This window comes from Erythranthe guttata, chromosome 4 (genome assembly GCF_056151865.1).
Source record: "Erythranthe guttata isolate IM_541 chromosome 4, IM_541, whole genome shotgun sequence".
NCBI lineage: Eukaryota > Viridiplantae > Streptophyta > Magnoliopsida > Lamiales > Phrymaceae > Erythranthe > Erythranthe guttata.
The window spans coordinates 18,871,975-18,888,709 of record NC_142536.1 but is presented as its reverse complement, the minus strand read 5'-3'; the positions used below and the strand labels follow the sequence as shown (position 1 = coordinate 18,888,709).

General features: G+C 37.7%; 4 protein-coding genes and 1 long non-coding RNA gene across 5 annotated transcripts; 2 read left to right on the top strand and 3 right to left on the bottom strand.

Moving 5' to 3' along the window:
- On the top strand, window positions 1-4,693 carry LOC105949152 (BEL1-like homeodomain protein 8). Its single transcript, XM_012972432.2, has 5 exons — window positions 1-386; window positions 1,354-2,530; window positions 2,911-3,314; window positions 3,778-3,838; window positions 3,919-4,693. Exons 2-5 carry the CDS (start codon window positions 1,481-1,483, stop codon window positions 4,405-4,407), a joined length of 2,004 nt encoding a protein of 667 aa, XP_012827886.2. The 5' UTR covers window positions 1-386; window positions 1,354-1,480; the 3' UTR covers window positions 4,408-4,693.
- A 79-nt stretch (window positions 4,694-4,772) lies between these two features.
- On the bottom strand, window positions 4,773-5,465 carry LOC148771337 (uncharacterized). The gene is made up of 2 exons (XR_016030950.1): window positions 5,385-5,465; window positions 4,773-5,285 (listed from the first exon to the last, which is right to left on the bottom strand). It is a non-coding gene; the product is annotated as an uncharacterized LOC148771337 (long non-coding RNA).
- Window positions 5,466-8,505: 3,040 nt separating this feature from the next.
- On the top strand, window positions 8,506-10,095 carry LOC148771336 (alpha carbonic anhydrase 7-like). Its single transcript, XM_088817225.1, has 7 exons — window positions 8,506-8,657; window positions 8,763-8,980; window positions 9,073-9,182; window positions 9,274-9,376; window positions 9,459-9,626; window positions 9,712-9,765; window positions 9,873-10,095. Exons 1-7 carry the CDS (start codon window positions 8,552-8,554, stop codon window positions 9,954-9,956), a joined length of 843 nt encoding a protein of 280 aa, XP_088673351.1. The 5' UTR covers window positions 8,506-8,551; the 3' UTR covers window positions 9,957-10,095.
- An 86-nt stretch (window positions 10,096-10,181) lies between these two features.
- Window positions 10,182-10,955, bottom strand: LOC105948993 (protein LYK5). Its single transcript, XM_088817600.1, has one exon. It carries the CDS (start codon window positions 10,953-10,955, stop codon window positions 10,182-10,184), a length of 774 nt encoding a protein of 257 aa, XP_088673726.1.
- Window positions 10,956-15,844: 4,889 nt separating this feature from the next.
- LOC148771335 (lysM domain receptor-like kinase 4) lies at window positions 15,845-16,735 on the bottom strand. The gene has a single exon (XM_088817599.1). The coding sequence runs from the start codon at window positions 16,733-16,735 to the stop codon at window positions 15,845-15,847; it is 891 nt and encodes a 296-aa protein (XP_088673725.1).

The window sequence follows — 16,735 nt, the reverse complement described above, 5'->3', positions numbered from 1 at the left end:
GATGGGCCCCACAATCAGAAGTTGGGGGAGCAACAAATATTTCTAATCCTGATTGATTTTCTTCTTTGAAGATGATCCATCCATGTCAAATTTATTATTAGATTTTTTTTTCCGCCGTCAACTCTAACGGAGAAGCGACGTCAACTCCTTCTCCTTCCCACAAAGGATTATTCGATTATTCGTTAAACTCCAAACGGCGCAAATTATCAGCTCAGCTAGCAATCATTGTCCTACACACTTCTCTACTCTTCCAGCTATCTCTGCAGCTCCTCCTCCTCCTCCCCCCACCCCTTCCGCCTCCTACCCCACATACTCCATCTTCGAATCTTCGCCGGAAAACCCACCGGAAAATCTCCTCGTTCAAAATCAAAAATCACCAAAAACAGGTAACTATATATAATGAAAATAACCCTTCTTTTTTCTTCATCTTTTTGTGTGCTTACTTTTGCTAACTGATCTGTGTGTGTGAGTATATATATATATATATATACATACACTTTTATGATTCTTGAATACATGCAAAAATCTGGGGATTATATTTCGCTTATTTGTTTGTTTCATTTTAGTAGATTTTGGAGTCAAGAAACTAAAAAGAAAAAAAAACAAGAGAAAAAAAAAATCCAGTCTTGACTTTTTGATTCTTTGTCCGAACAAACACTGTTTGTGTTTCAATATGTGCAGATGATGTTTAATTTGTCTTGAGGTAGTTTCTTCGTCTGAAGAAAGAGAGAGAATACAAAAATAAAATATATAAAAAAATACAGTAGTACAGCCTCGAAATCTAGGGTTTTTGAGGTGAAAAGTTTGAACCTTTTTCTTTTTTTTTTTTTTTTTTTTTTTCTGATAAATCATGTCCTAAATCTTTATGATGATATATAAATATACTGGTGTAGTACAGTGTCTAGTCCCATGATCTCGTCTTGTTCCTCTCTTTTTTTTTTATTTTTTTTTTATTTTTTATTTTTTATTTTGTGAATCTTTCAGACATATGATTAAATAGTAAAACAGTGAATATAACAGGTCTATTTTACTGTTTTTGCTTGTATGGGGAACCATTGTTTCTGATAAAGGTTTTTACTATTTCACTTTCTTTCTTGATTTTGATTGATACTCAGATTAAATTTCCCTTATTTTTTACTATCTTTTTTCTCCGCATTTTCACTTGTCCTAGATTACTGTCCTAAAGTCTTTTTGTTTGTTGCTTATTTGTACTCTTGTTGTAAGGAATGTGTGTGTATGTGTGTGTGAGTGTGTGTGTTATCTTCTATGAAATTTGCTGTATTTGTGAACTTTTTGTTTATGTTTTTCTTTATTCTAATGATAATAATACATATAGTTTGTTAATGCATGCAGGATTTGGTCATTCCTCCGACCGAAAACGAGTGTAATCAACACCGCCTTTAGTTTGAGATCAACTGATCAATTCGAAATGTTGTTCAAGACTACAATGAAATCCTAGTGTAATTAATAGTTATTATTCATGGATATGAGCAACTTTAGGCCTGAACTCCACGTTGCGCAGCAAAGCCGTCGAGACAAGCTGAGAATCCAGCACGAATCGAACGGGCCCCATCACAACATAGAAGTTTACATCAACAATTTGGAGCAGCAGCAACATCATGGTCTAAATAATTACGAATCCGCTATCCCTCGAACTTTCCGACCCGGAAGCATATGCTACAACCCATCGGAAATCTGCCCGGAAGTCCTCAATTTCCCGCCGGAAAATCAAGAACCGGATAAACGGGCTCCGTTCGAGAATTTCTACAGGGAAATTCCAACCGCAGATGTGAGTAATGACCCACAATACTTTAACACATGGAAAACTGTCGGCTCGCAGTCTACCACCACCGATAATAATTGGGTGCCTAATGATAATAATAATACTCAAAGCCCGATTTTTGTCGGAGCTCGTATGTCTACATTGGACAATGTCAAACCTTTTCTAGGATATCAAGATAATCATAACATGCATTGCACCTCGTCGTCACTCTACCAAAATGCACTGCAAGAACTCGTTACATCTTCGAACGTTCGAACTTTCGGCTTCGAATCGGCTTCTTTTAGGCAAATGGGCCCGCAAGACACGCGGGCCCTCTCGTTGTCACTTTCGTCAGTTCCCTCTCCAAGAGTGCATGCAACTCAGATTGCTGACCACATTCAAGAATCGGTTACCTGGAAGCCGGAATTTTCGACTGCCGGCGGTAGCAATTTGGCGAGTGCTTCGACTCGTCGGAATCCGGGCCCGCTTGGTCCTTTCACGGGCTATTCAACCATTCTTGGGAATTCGAAATTTCTGAGGTCCGCGGAGCAGTTATTAGATGAACACTGCTGTGGGTCCCGGCATAAGAACGTTGATGTTTGTGAGGTGTCGGATAAGATTTCGGAGGTAGTTGGGGTTTCGATTGGTGATCTTGAAAATGACCTAAATGGTGTCGGTGGCTCGTCATTTGCGTTCAATGGCTCAAATGATTCTTATCAGCCCGAAAGTCTTCAGAAGAAGGCGAAGCTTATGTACATGCAGGATGAGGTAATTGGTGAAACTTTTATGGCATTTTTTTAATCTTTTTATTTCGAAAATTCCGATTATGTTTGTGATGAACTAGATTGATGAACATTGCTTACATATGTGCGAAAAACTTCAAACTAGAGCTGTAATTAATTGATTGAATTAATGTTAAAATAATTACAGCACATAAGTACCCGTCGTATAATTGATTGAATTCATGTAAATAACTGTACAATGCAAGATAACTAGAGACGGAGGTTTTATCTCGTTTGTGGAATCTTGAAATTTTACATACTTAAGAGTTATAAAACTCTCTGCATATCAACATGTCATATAACTAATCGATTTTCTTGAAATATGTAAATAGCTAAAAAAAAAATCTTCTTTTTTTTCTGAATTAGGTGTGCAAAAAGTATAAACAGTACCATCAGCAGATTCAAATGGTGGTTTCATCCTTCGAATCCGTGGCGGGACTTAGTGCTGCAACTCCGTACGTTTCTTTAGCTCTAAAAACGGTCTCCAAGCATTTTCGGTGTTTAAAAAACGCAATAACGGATCAGCTTAAAAGCATGAGAAATGCATTGGGGGAAGAACTAATGTCACCTTCCGTTGACACAAGAAGCATCAAAGGCGATGCTGGTGGTTCGATGTTGAAGTTTTTCGACCATGGCTTTAATAAGCAGAAAGGGACAGCTGGCGGTTTAGGCATTCTTGAAAGTCAACATATTTGGCGGCCACAGAGGGGCCTTCCGGAACGTTCCGTCTCGATTTTAAGGGCGTGGTTGTTCGACCATTTTCTTCATCCGTAAGAACTCTCTCTTTCTTTATATATATATATATATATATATATATATATATATATATATATATATATATATATAATGCTGCTATAACTCAGTTGGGGGTGGAAATTGGAACATAATTTTTGAATTCTGCTGATTCCGATGTGGATATTTCCGATTTTGGAACAATATTTTTCATTTTGAATTCTGAAGTTATGATTTCCGATCTTCTCTCCGGTTTTTTGGAATCGAATTGGAATACATATTAGATTTTGAATTCCGATCCAATTTTTTTTTTCTAAAATATCGATTTTAGTCTGAAAATTACACTTTAAATATCAACATTATTATGTATTTTTATATTATATGTTACTAATAATTGAAAATGACGCCAATTCCGATCTAAAAAAATTCGGAATGAAATTGAAAGTAGCTGTTGGTTTCTCACACGAATCTTGATTGAATTGAATTTAAATTTGTGTGAAGGTATCCCACAGACACCGACAAGCATATGCTGGCCACACAAACCGGCTTAACAAGAAACCAGGTACAAATTTTATATTCAAGCTCGATTTTTTTTTTCAGACTCTCCTAATTATTATATTGACTTTTCTACCCCTGAATCAGGTGTCTAACTGGTTTATCAATGCTCGAGTTCGTGTATGGAAACCTATGGTTGAGGAAATACACATGCTAGAAACCAAAGGAGTGTCCGAAACAGGATCAGGAGTACTATTAAATGCTCCAAAAACCACAAATCATAACGAAGGTTTCGACCAATCAAACGAAAGCAGCAGCCAACCATTGAATAGGCTAAAAATGAGTTCGATTATCGACAAACAAATGGAATATTCCTTGGCCGAGCAAGAAGATGCCGTTGGATCGAGCGGAAATGTGTGGAATCAAGAAAAGCGTTCTCGTGTAGAGTATCATGTTCCGTCGGGCCCCACCGATGGATCGATGATGGAATATTCCTTGATGATGCCTTCTCATCGAAGTGGGCCCGAGATGGGCGGGCTTGGTTCGGTTTCACTTACGTTGGGATTGAGACAAAGTGCCGAGAGTGGTCAACGGTCACGTTTTGGAGGTCAGATTATTCGAGACTATGTTGGCTGATTATATCTATATATAGTGTTAATGTAATGTAGTCTCTTTAATTAGCTGCAATAATATTGGGTGCTTTGTGGGATTTTAAGGTAGAAATAGAAAAGCCTGAGAAAAAGGGAAAAAAAAAAGTCGAAAATCGAAAATTTCAAGAAAAAGATGCAATTTTTAGTTGGAATACCGATGGAGAAAATGTGCATGTAGTGGTACGGTGATATATATTTTGAAAACGAAGTGTCGAAATATGGTTTCTTGCGGCTTATATATCTATTCGGAATTTTTGGTGTTTGGTTTTGAATTTCAGCATTCGCATGACTGTGTTTTATGTTTTATAATAGTTTTAGGCAATTTTCTTTTATAATATTAGTTGCAGATGCTTTAGTTACGATTATACCATTATTATCATGCATGAAGCATATTATTACATCAGTAGAGTACTCTTACTACAAACAGAAGGATCTCTAATATCTAATTAAAAGCATCTTATTCTACGTTATTACTTATATATATATATATATATATATATATATAGAGAGAGAGAGAGAGAGAGAGAGAGAGAGAGAAACAGAAAATATGATAATACTATGTAATTAATCTCTGCCAGGACTAGTGCCACCTTGTCTGTTGAAATCCGGTATGGAGTAAGCATGGTGATTCTCCCCGTTCAAATTATTACCATCATCTTCATCGTCGTCGTCGTTAACAACAACTCCGTTATTACCGTCGCCATTTTTAGTACCTTCGGCCTTTAATCCCTTATGCTGCGTTTCGTCTGCAACTATTCTCCTCGCTTTTGCCATGCAAGATCCCATCATCAGCAAAACGAAAACAATCGCAAAAACACGCGTCCTACCCATCCTTTGCATGTCTGTATCAATATATATACACACCTGTCATTCACAAATTCAAATATAATCACGAAAAAAAAAACAAAAAAACGAAGCGTTTCAATATAATATGTATATACATCGAGATTATTGATGACTTACGAACGAGTTTGTGGTGTGAAGAATGATCAGTTGTTTGGAATTAAGTGAGATTGCATGTATTTATAGTTGCATTGCATGTATTTATACACACACACACACACACACACACACACATGTGTGTGTGTGTGTGTGTGTGTGTGTGTGTGTGTGTGTGTGATGAAATTTGTGGATGGGGTGTCCACCAAATGAGGCAAGATTAAGTGGGGTGCCCATAGATTAATCAAATTAATGAACACATAATGATGGATTTGGAGGAAAATTATCAGGCCATTATGAAAGAGCTATATATATACACACATTATATATGTATGTATATAAAGTTGATAAACCAGGAGGCAAAAAGTCAATGGAAAACAGTGAAATCCCTGCTATATTTGCATTGCGATGGCACGTGGGGTATGGTTAATTTATATTTAGTGTTGTTTTTATTACAAAAAGTGATCTGATTAAAGCAAATGAAATAATGTGTGTGTGTGTTGGTTTCTTAGTAAATGGAATCAAGAGAAGCCATTATTGACAGTGGCTCCTCTACCAACAGAAATCTCCACATTTATTCATACATACTATTTCTGTCATTTACTGCAAGTTGTTGGCCTGCCATAATTGTTCTAATTACCCTACTAATTGATATTATATTATTATATCCATTCAGTGACCGACACGTGGGCTGAAAATCAAATCAAACGGCCAGATACTCGATTCAAGAATGTTCGGTTGAAGATTTGGGTTCGGTTTTCTTCGGTACTCATTCGGAATGATACATAAACAGAATTCAGAAATAAAAGAGGGAAAGAGAAATACGAACAGTAGTAGTTCCAACACACGGAACTAATATCATTATCCAAAATGGCTTAGTTCCCCCTTTTGTTCAGTGTACAGTCCAGAAATGTGACTCCAAATCGGAAACTAGCACCAAGTCAGAAACTGTAAAGTTGTCTCGTAGTCAAAGTCAGCAATATAAGTTGAAGACTCGATAATGAGTTGCCGGAAAAAGACATGGCTGATGACCGAGGTACTACATAGAAAAAAGAGGGAAAAGAGAAGAGAGAGAAGCGACACAATTCAAATGAATTAGTTTTAGTTTTGTAAATCATATATAAACTACCTTTAATATTTCTTTCGAGGGTAAATTATTAGGCTACAATAGATATACTTAATGGGGCCTTTGTAGCATTGGTTATTTATTTCCCATTTTGGGCCGAGGCCCATATTTTGCTAATGTTAGAATGGAATTTTGATTCTCTAATTTTTACGTATAAACTAAAATAAAATAAAATCTCGTTTGGAATAAATTATACTTATTTTCCATAATTTTTAAATCTCACAATTTTAACCCTAAATAGACCGATTTACAATATTAAGGTCTGTAAGATGCTATACCTAGTGAAGTTTTTTACACCATAGATCTATGCAAATAAATACCCGCTGAGCACACACACATGAGTGTGTTATTATGTGTACATCAACAGTACAGGATTACACGGTGTATTGCACCGGGTGTAGAGGTTTCTTTTCTCATCCTAAAGTTGTAATTCTTCTACCAATTTTCTTGGGGTTTTGCATTTTCACACCTTGCTGAAGGCTGCTTGGAAGTTTCTTTTTACTTGCATGCCCTTTTCACATTAATTAATAGTAATTAGTCAAATTAATTCCATATTAAATATCTTAATCTAAGATTTTGAAGACTATTATGTTTCACTTTTGAGACTAATACGAGCACTTCTCCACCTGGCACAAAGAATTATATTTTGACCCTTATTTAGTTTGATCATGATGTAATTAATGCATTGAAATTTAATATTAGACAAATAGTCAAATAATTTTTATCATGGGCCATGGCTGCTTATGATCCTGTTATCTACAGTTGATAACTAATTAAGTGCAATAATATAATAATTCATTCATTCAAAATAAACTAAATGGTAAATTACACCTACACCCCTGAGAAATGTTAAAATAATTTTAAGGTCCTTGTAGTATCGGTAATTACAATCACCCACCTAAAACATTGTTATGAACCCTAACGGAATTAACACATTGGATAAGTTATTCCGTTAGTGCTTCTAACGGACTATTAGTTTCAGGCAGTGGTGGAGACAACATAGAGCTAGAGGGTGACATAGCCCTCCTAACATTTCTTAAATGCTTATACATTTTCATCTGTGGTAACATTAACGGCCACGCGAGAAACAAATATAATGCATATCGGTCCCCAGGACATGAAATCTTGGCTCCGGCAATTGTTTCAGGGGTGTGGTTGTAATTACCAATATCACAAGGACCTTAAAATTATTTTATCATATCTTAAGAGTATATGTGTAATTTACCCAAAAAGAAATAAACGAGTATATAATTATATATATTGCGTAATGAGTGACCGCAGCCGCAAACAGTTAAGACCAACATTCCCGGGCACGTGGAGTCAAATAAACAAAATTAACGGCAGGCGAAAATCGTGTTACAAAAGAGCAGACTTTAGTTCTAAAATCGCACTGTATTTTAAATGCGTTTTCCCATTGACTAACTAATGGACATCACTCCTTAATAATCACAACGGAAAAAATACCCCTAAAACAACAAATACTAGATCTATTATTATATGAGTAATAATATTTAAATATTAAATAATTGTATATTTTGAAAACCGATCTATGAGAGGCTACACCTGGTGTAACGTACTGGATGGTTTTGGTCCATAAATTTATATAAATAATTATCGGTGTGTGTGTGTTATTATGTGTAGATCGATGGTTTCAGTGGATGTAACATCTGAAAAAACCACCGAAAACCCATATGTAGAACCTTTGCGTTCTTCCAAAGAGGAAGTATAAAGAGGACCATAATTCCGAAAATACCCTCGTGGGTCATTTTCCATGGTGGTCAATTTTGACTTTTGTGGGGGCATATGGTCCAATTTTTTCATGTTGTGAACATCCAAATCGTGTGCTCAATCCTTTGATACCTGAAATTGAACTTTCGTGCATGAAAGTTCAATTGAAATCAACTACTTTTTCTTTATTATATTATTAATTATTTATATGCTTCCACACACCAACTCCAACACTCCATATATAATTATTAATTATTTATATGCTTTTCCACACCAACTCCAACACTCCATAACACATTTCAAATATTGCAAATTAAATCAAGAAATATAATACAATATGATAAAGCTAACAACCATGAAACTCAATTTTTTTTCTCAATGCTTCTTCATTGTTCTTGTTCTTGTACTCTCATTTGCATGCTTCACAATAGCCCAAGAAGTTGGTAAGTTAAACCAATTTCCTTTTTTTTTTTTTTTTTTGTAATGGAGAAAAAGAAAAGTTGGGAAGATTAATCTTTTTTTTTTTTTTGGATAAATGTTTATTGCAGAAAATGAGAGGGAGTTCAGTTACCAAGAGGGTAGCAAAATCGGGCCGAGCCGTTGGGGAGAGATCCGGCCCGAATGGAAGGATTGTAACGCCGGGAAAATGCAATCTCCGATTGATTTGTTGAATCGAAGGGTCGAGATTGTTTCCCATTTAGGCAGACTCAAGAGAGATTACAAACCTGCTAATGCTACTCTTATCAATAGAGGCCATGACATGATGGTAATTAATTAAGTTAGTTTAATTTGTTACTAATTGTTGGTTAATTTTTATAATTAATTAATTTGCTAATTAATTAATGATTATTGATGCAGTTAAGATGGAGAGATAATAGTGCAGGATATATCCATATAAATGGAACTATATATCACCTTAACCAAATTCATTGGCACTCACCTTCTGAACACACCATCAATGGCAGAAGGTATATCTTTAATTTATTTATTTATTTAATTTTTTTTATAGTAAGTAAACAAGATTAATTAACACTAATTAATATATCGAAATGCGATCAGATTCGACATGGAAGTTCGTTTGGTCCACCAGAGCCACGACAATCGTACCGCTGTCGTAGGAATTATGTACAAAATTGGACGCTCCGATTCATTTTTGTCCATGGTAAATACATCACACTTTTCCGAATATATTTCAAAAAAATTAAAAATCTAGATTTTTTAATAATTATATTTCAAATTTTCAGATGAGCCGTGATTTAGAGGCGATTTCTCATACAAGCGATATCGAAAGGAGTGTCGGAATTGTAAATCCGAAGCTAATAAAAATTGGGAGTAGAAAGTATTATAGGTACATTGGTTCACTAACAGTCCCTCCTTGCACTCAGAACATTTTATGGACAATTGTGAGAAAGGTACATATAAATATATATGAGTATAATAAATTAAAAAAGAAATATATATTTTTTTTCTAATTTGGTTCACATAATTATTCACTAGGTGAGGACAGTGACAAGGGAACAAGTACGATTGATTCGAGATGCTGTCCACGATGTAAGTTGTTCGAATTAATCGGAAAAAAAAAATCGACATAATTAGTTTGAATTTTTGAAATATTCTTGTTATTGACGTACTTTGTGATTCTTTTTTTTTTTTTGAAGGAATCGGAGGTGAATGCGAGGCCGATCCAACCATTATACGACCGTTCGGTACAACTTTATAGACCAAAAGATCGTGAGAACTAATTAAAATCGGCTACGATATATACATATAAATATATAAATAGTTACATACAATATGTTCATTGAGATTATTTTGCATTTATTTTTTGCATTTATTATAAAAATTATCATTCTTATATAAATAATATATATGTTCCATAAATCCCATATTTGCAAATTAAATACAAATAAACATTTATCCATAATACATTTTTCTCTACATTAAAATCACTACATTAATTAATTAATTCACACCATTCTAGCAAGAATCTTGATGACGTCATCCATTGAAGGCCTACGCAAAGGGTCAACGTCAACACAAGATCCACCTAATACAACCAAACACAAAGCATCTGCAATTGGATATTCATCCTTCAAACAAGGGTCAACAAACCTCCTCAATTGGTCAAAGCACCCCCCTTCATTCCCCCCACCCCCACCCCCACCCCCACCCCCACCCCCCAAGATTCCAATGGAATATTCCCTCAACAACCTCCCATCCACACCCCCCTTCCCCGAAACCAACTCTAGCAAAACCGCTCCGAACGAGAAAACATCGACCCTTTCGGAAACGGGCCCCGCCCGATTTCCGAAAACCGCGATTTTCGCCCGCCAATCCGATGTCAAGAAAATATTTTCCGTGCTTACGCTCGAGTCGTGACTATATGAAGGGATCACGGAATAGTGAAGATAGTGTAGTCCATTTGCAATATCGAACGCAATTTTAGTCCTTTTGCGCCAACTAAGAGCGTAATTGGACGATAACAAACATTCCCTTAAGCTCCCGTTTAATGGGAGCTCGTAAACGAGATAAGCCGACGAAATATCGTAACAAACTCCTTCGAGCTTCACAATGTTGACATGATTAATCTTGGAATGAATATCGATGACTTTCTTTACCTCCTCAAATCTCATCCGTTTGATCATTACATCACAACCGTCGATTTTTCCCTTGTACACATTATCACTAGTTACCGAATCGAAATTTTCCGTCCCATTTTTTAGGTCTTCTACACTATACATACATAGTGAGTACTTCAATTCGGCTCGTAAAACAGGTGACAAGCACGAATTAATCGTAGATAACGGAGTACTCGAAGATCGAAGAACGTTTCGATTCTTGAAATTATTCAATGTCTTTACATACAAAGCACAAGCCACTAAAAGAGCGAGAACGAGAGAAAAAACGACAACGGATCCTACGATATATATCTTCTTGAAACGAGATATTTTTCGGGTATTTTTCTCGTAAAGGTTTGTGGGAAGAAACGTAGGTATTGGAGGGTCGACAGTATCAGCGTAACAAACTCTTCCGCAAGAGTTGGGCATTCTTTAATTTCTGTTTAGTCAAAGTTGTTTCTACTTTCATGTAGTTTGAGTTTCAATAGGTCTCTTATTTCTCGGCAGATTAGTTTTGATATTCTCTCCCATACGTTGTATATAATGGGATGTAATTGTACCTTAGTAATATATAAAAATCCATCTTCTCTATATGGTATCAGAGCCCTTCAAGCTCTCACGAGCAAACAGATCCAATTTTTTTTCTTATTCTTCATCTTGCTTATAAACCCACCAATTCCATGGCAACTGATCCTCTCACCACTACCACCACACCCACCACCACTCAAATTATCCAATTCAACCCTGCATCTCAACTTCCAATCAAACTCACTGGCAGTCAAAATTTTACGACATGGAAAGCTCAGTTTGCCATGCTAATGCACGGCCATGACCTATATGGTCATCTAGATGGCACCAATCCAGCCCCATCTCGCACCATCACTCAAACCAATACCGAAGTAGCAAACCCTCAGTATAAGATCTGGTTTCGCCAAGATCAACTCATTCAAAATGCCTTGATGGCATCGGTCGATTCAACCATTGCCTCCACTGTTGCTGGAGCACCTTCTTCCCAGAAAGCATGGGACTCGCTGCACACTTTATTTGCAAATAAATCGCAAACACGCATCTTCAGTCTTCGCCATCATCTCACTAAAATTTCTAGCGATTCAAAATCTATTGCCGAATACTTGAGAGAAATTAAATCTGTCGCTGATGAACTTGCAACCGCGGGTTCTCCGATCTCGACTGAGGAACTCATCGTCAAAATTTTAAGTGGACTCGGCCCTGAATATCGAGCGATTTCCGCAGCTATACGTGCTAGAGACACTCCAATCACCTTTGAAGAGCTATTTGACAAATTATTGGACCATGAACTCTTCATTACACATGAAGACATCAAAACATCATCGGCACAAATCACTGCTGCTGTAGCTCAGAAATATAATGCCCCTATGCACTACTCCCGAACCAATCGGCGTCCAAACAACAACCAACATTGGCGTCATCATCAAGAAAAAAACACCAATGTCGTGCCCTCAAATACACAGCAGCAATGGCGTTCATCCACTCCATTCACTCAAACTTCTCGTGTCAAGTGTCAACTATGTGATAAAATTGGTCATGTCGCACGTGTCTGCAGATCACGCTCTCATAACCACTTTGAAGCAAAAGCAAACTTTGTCTCTAGTGGTCAGAGTACTCAAAATCCATGGATCCTCGACAGCGGAGCTACTCACCATATCACGTCTGACTCTCAAGGTTTTCACCAATCGGAAGAATATCATGGCACTGAAAATATCTCGATGGGTGATGGTAATAAAATTCCAATTACACATACTGGTACAATTCATTTAAGTGCATCAAATTCTAATTTTCAGCTTCCCCACACCCTTTGTGCTCCTCAAATAAAACAAAACCTTATATCTATCTCACAGTTTTGTCAAGATAACCAAACATCTGTTGAACTTTTCCCTTTTGATTTTCATGTGAAGGATCTGAGTACGGGGGCGTTGCTAGTTCGAGGACGTAGCAGGAACGGTCTTTACGAGTGGCCCTGGGGAGTACAAATCACTCGTCCTCAAATAAATAATGTCACAAAAGCTCCTTCCAAATTCATGTGGCATAAAAGATTGGGACACCCCAATAGTCGAGTACTTCAAACCCTCGTAAACAAATTTTCCTTACCTGTTTCAGATTCTCAAAATTTTGATTTTTGCAATTCTTGTTCTTGTAATAAGAGTCATAGGCTCCCATTCTATCAAAATACATTGTCGAGCACAAAACCACTCCAAATTCTCTTCAGTGATTTATGGGGTCCTTCTCCAATTTTGTCCATTGATCGGAAATTATATTATGTTATTTTTGTCGATCAATTCACGAAATACATTTGGTTGTTTACGTTGAAAAATAAAAATGAAGTCCACAAAATTTTCTCTGAATTTCGTCCTTTGGTTGAAAACCATTTTAATACAAAAATTCTTTCTTTTTACACTGATGGAGGTGGTGAATTTCAAGCACTAAAACCTTATCTCAAGCAACATGGCATTGAACATCTAGTCTCACCTCCATACACTCCTCAGAGAGTAGCTTTAGCTGAACGTCGACATCGACATATAGTCGAAACCGCTAAAACTCTCATGCATCAAGCCTCCTTACCTCTCAAATTTTGGACATTTGCTTGTCAATTTGCAGCCTTTCTCATTAACCGGCTCCCGACTCCAAATCTCGATAATCAATCTCCATATCAAAAATTATTTGGACAGCCACCAAACTATACCTCTATTAAAACCTTTGGGTGTCTCTGTTATCCATGGCTTAAACCATACATGTCCAATAAATTAGAACCCAAATCTAAACCATGTGTCTATCTCGGTTTCTCTCAAACACACCACAGTCACCAGTGTTTTGAACCCACGTCCGCTAAAATCTTCCTCTCACGTGATGTGTTATTCTTTGAAACTCAATTTCCTTTTGCAAACACATTCTCTCATTTGCACAATCAGCCCCTTTCAAACTTAGAATGGGACATGGTCTCAATCAAAAAGCCAAACACCTCCAACCAACTCTCAAAAATCTCAGAATCAAATGATATTCCTCCACCCATTCCCCTTCAAAATGTGATACAGTCTACTTCTCCAGGGCAAACTCGACAAGAACGCTCTTCAGCTCCTCAACCGGTGGCTCCGCCCGTACCAGGTATAACACACTCTCAATTACCTCTCTCTTCTCAAACACTTACAGCACCACCCACGCAAGTTCAACCAAATACCCAAATACCCTCGTCTTCATCCTACGATCCAACTAACAGTAATATACTAACCATCTCCCAAACACGTGTGCCTCAACAAATACCTGCCGACCAAAACCAAAAAAATAATCCTTCTAAAACCTCAAACCGTGTCACCACTCGTTCCCGAAACAATGTCTTTAAACCAAAAAAAATTGCCGACTATGTTGCCCAATTATCTCCAAACCTTACACCCACCACAGTCAAACAAGCCATAAAATATCCCCACTGGAGAGATGCAATGAAACAAGAGTTTGATGCCTTATTGAAAAACCAGACTTGGGAATTAATTCCAAATGATCCCAATAGAAATATCATTAAGTGCAAATGGCTCTTTCGTATTAAAAGGAAACCAGATGGCAGTGTTGATCGTTATAAAGCGAGGCTCGTCGCCAAAGGTTTTACTCAACGACCCGGCATTGATTATCATTCAACATTCAGTCCAGTCGTTAAGCCGACTACAGTACGACTTGTTCTTGCTATTGCTGCCAAGAACAACTGGGCAATACATCAGTTGGACGTAAATAATGCTTTTCTTCAAGGTCACCTCGAAGAAGAAGTCTTTATGATGCAACCGCCGGGCTTTGAACATCCAGATTTACCGACGCATGTATGCCGCTTAAAACGAGCAATTTATGGCCTGAAACAGGCCCCAAGGGCATGGTACAACGAATTAAAGGCATTTATTCTGCAAATGGGGTTTCAAAAGTCTCAGTCCGATACATCGCTTTTCATCCTTCACAACATGGCTGTTACAGTCTATATATTGGTGTACGTGGATGATATCATAATCACGGGAAGCAACTCCACATTTATCCACAAGGTGATTTCTTCCCTTTCTCGACGTTTTTCACTTAAAGATCTTGGTCCTCTTCACCATTTTTTAGGTGTTGAAGTAACTCAGCAGGATGATGGTATAATCTTGTCGCAATCCCAATATATTATGGACGTCCTCCGAGACTCGAATATGGACGACAGCAAAGGTGTTCTTACTCCCATGAGTTCTTCTCAAGTTCTGGGCCTAAATGATGGTAGTGCAATAGCCAATACGAAGGAGTATCGACAAGTAATAGGAAAATTGCAATACCTTTCCTTCACTCGTCCGGATATTTCGTATTCAGTTAGCAAGTTATCCCAATACATGCACTCGCCATCTCAAAATCATTGGAAAGCTGTTAAGAGGGTCCTTCGGTACCTGAAACAAACAGCTCACTACTGTCTGCGCATCAATCGTCATTGTGACAACAATCTGTATATGTATTCCGACGCGGATTGGGCCGGCGATCCAAATGATAGAACCTCGACAACAGGTTATCTCTTATACTTTGGTAACAATCCAATAAGCTGGTCTTCAAAGAAACAAAAAACGGTCGCTAGGTCCTCAACTGAAGCCGAATATAGAGCTGTTGCCAGTGCATTATCCGAAACAAATTGGGTTACCAACTTATTGCGCGAACTTCGAGTTCCTCTTCAGAAACCACCAACAATCTTCTGTGATAATATTGGTGCAACTTATCTCTGTCAAAACCCGGTCTTTCATAGCCGCATGAAGCATATTGCAATTGATTTTTACTTTGTTCGTGAGCAAGTGCAACGAAAACAGGTTGTGGTTACACATGTTCATAGTGCCGATCAGCTGGCAGACACTTTAACCAAAGCTCTTCCGAAAAGATCCTTTCATCATCACCTGAGCAAGTTAGGTTTTGTCAACACCACCTAACTTGAGGGGGCGTATCAGCGTAACAAACTCTTCCGCAAGAGTTGGGCATTCTTTAATTTCTGTTTAGTCAAAGTTGTTTCTACTTTCATGTAGTTTGAGTTTCAATAGGTCTCTTATTTCTCGGCAGATTAGTTTTGATATTCTCTCCCATACGTTGTATATAATGGGATGTAATTGTACCTTAGTAATATATAAAAATCCATCTTCTCTATAGACAGAATCAAGAAAGTTGAGATTCAAGAACGGCTCATTTTTTAACGGTACTAAAATGGTTGTGTTCGGATACACGGTTGGCGTGGGGTCCATATGATTAGCCTCCCATATTTCCTCAACCGAAACGTTGAATTTCTCGCCGACTTTTTTCGTGTCGTCCCTTTCAACAAAAGGGTACGTCACGAGATATTCGACGCCGTTTTTAACATCGTCGTCGTTCGGACAAGCGCACTTTAAAGGCACGACAATAACGGAAGAAGAAAAAATATTTACCTCGTACAGCGTAATAGATTTCACCAAACCCTCGAAAACATCACAAGAAACCGTCGTAAGTGTTGTGTTTTCTCTTTCGGACACTTCATACGTGAAATTAGCGTGAGAGAAGTTACCCGTACTGCATGAGCATTGGATCGGTACGACAATCTCGTGGCCCGGTCTGAGGAGTTGAGTTGGAAAGGACACGTGTCGGTTGATGGAGAGTAGGGTTTGCGGATCGACGGCGAAGAGGCTCGAGATGGATGAGATTGTTCGGAAGCGATGGTTGGACCGGTAAACGAAGAACGTGCGGCACGTGCTTCTTGATGAGTTTTTGCCGCACGTGTACCTCGTGCCTGGATTGTTCGTGTCGGAATCGCACGATGTTCGGTCGTAGGATTGGAAGCCATTACTACAGCTCAGATGCAATCCAATACACACACATGTGGTTAGGATAAACAACCATGGAGAAGAAGACACGCGCAT

Excerpts from the sequence above, each read along its gene's own strand:
- LOC105949152 (XM_012972432.2), top strand. The coding sequence starts at position 1,481 with ATGGATATGAGCAACTTTAGGCCTGAACTCCACGTTGCGCAGCAAAGC. Across the intron at positions 2,531-2,910 it reads TTATGTACATGCAGGATGAG|GTGTGCAAAAAGTATAAACA; the intron begins GTAATTGGTGAA and ends TTTCTGAATTAG. Across the intron at positions 3,315-3,777 it reads TTCGACCATTTTCTTCATCC|GTATCCCACAGACACCGACA; the intron begins GTAAGAACTCTC and ends ATTTGTGTGAAG.
- LOC148771336 (XM_088817225.1), top strand. The coding sequence starts at position 8,552 with ATGATAAAGCTAACAACCATGAAACTCAATTTTTTTTCTCAATGCTTC. Across the intron at positions 8,658-8,762 it reads CACAATAGCCCAAGAAGTTG|AAAATGAGAGGGAGTTCAGT; the intron begins GTAAGTTAAACC and ends TGTTTATTGCAG. Across the intron at positions 9,766-9,872 it reads TTCGAGATGCTGTCCACGAT|GAATCGGAGGTGAATGCGAG; the intron begins GTAAGTTGTTCG and ends TTTTTTTTGAAG.
- LOC105948993 (XM_088817600.1), bottom strand. The coding sequence starts at position 10,955 with ATGTATAGTGTAGAAGACCTAAAAAATGGGACGGAAAATTTCGATTCG.
- LOC148771335 (XM_088817599.1), bottom strand. The coding sequence starts at position 16,735 with ATGCGCGTGTCTTCTTCTCCATGGTTGTTTATCCTAACCACATGTGTG.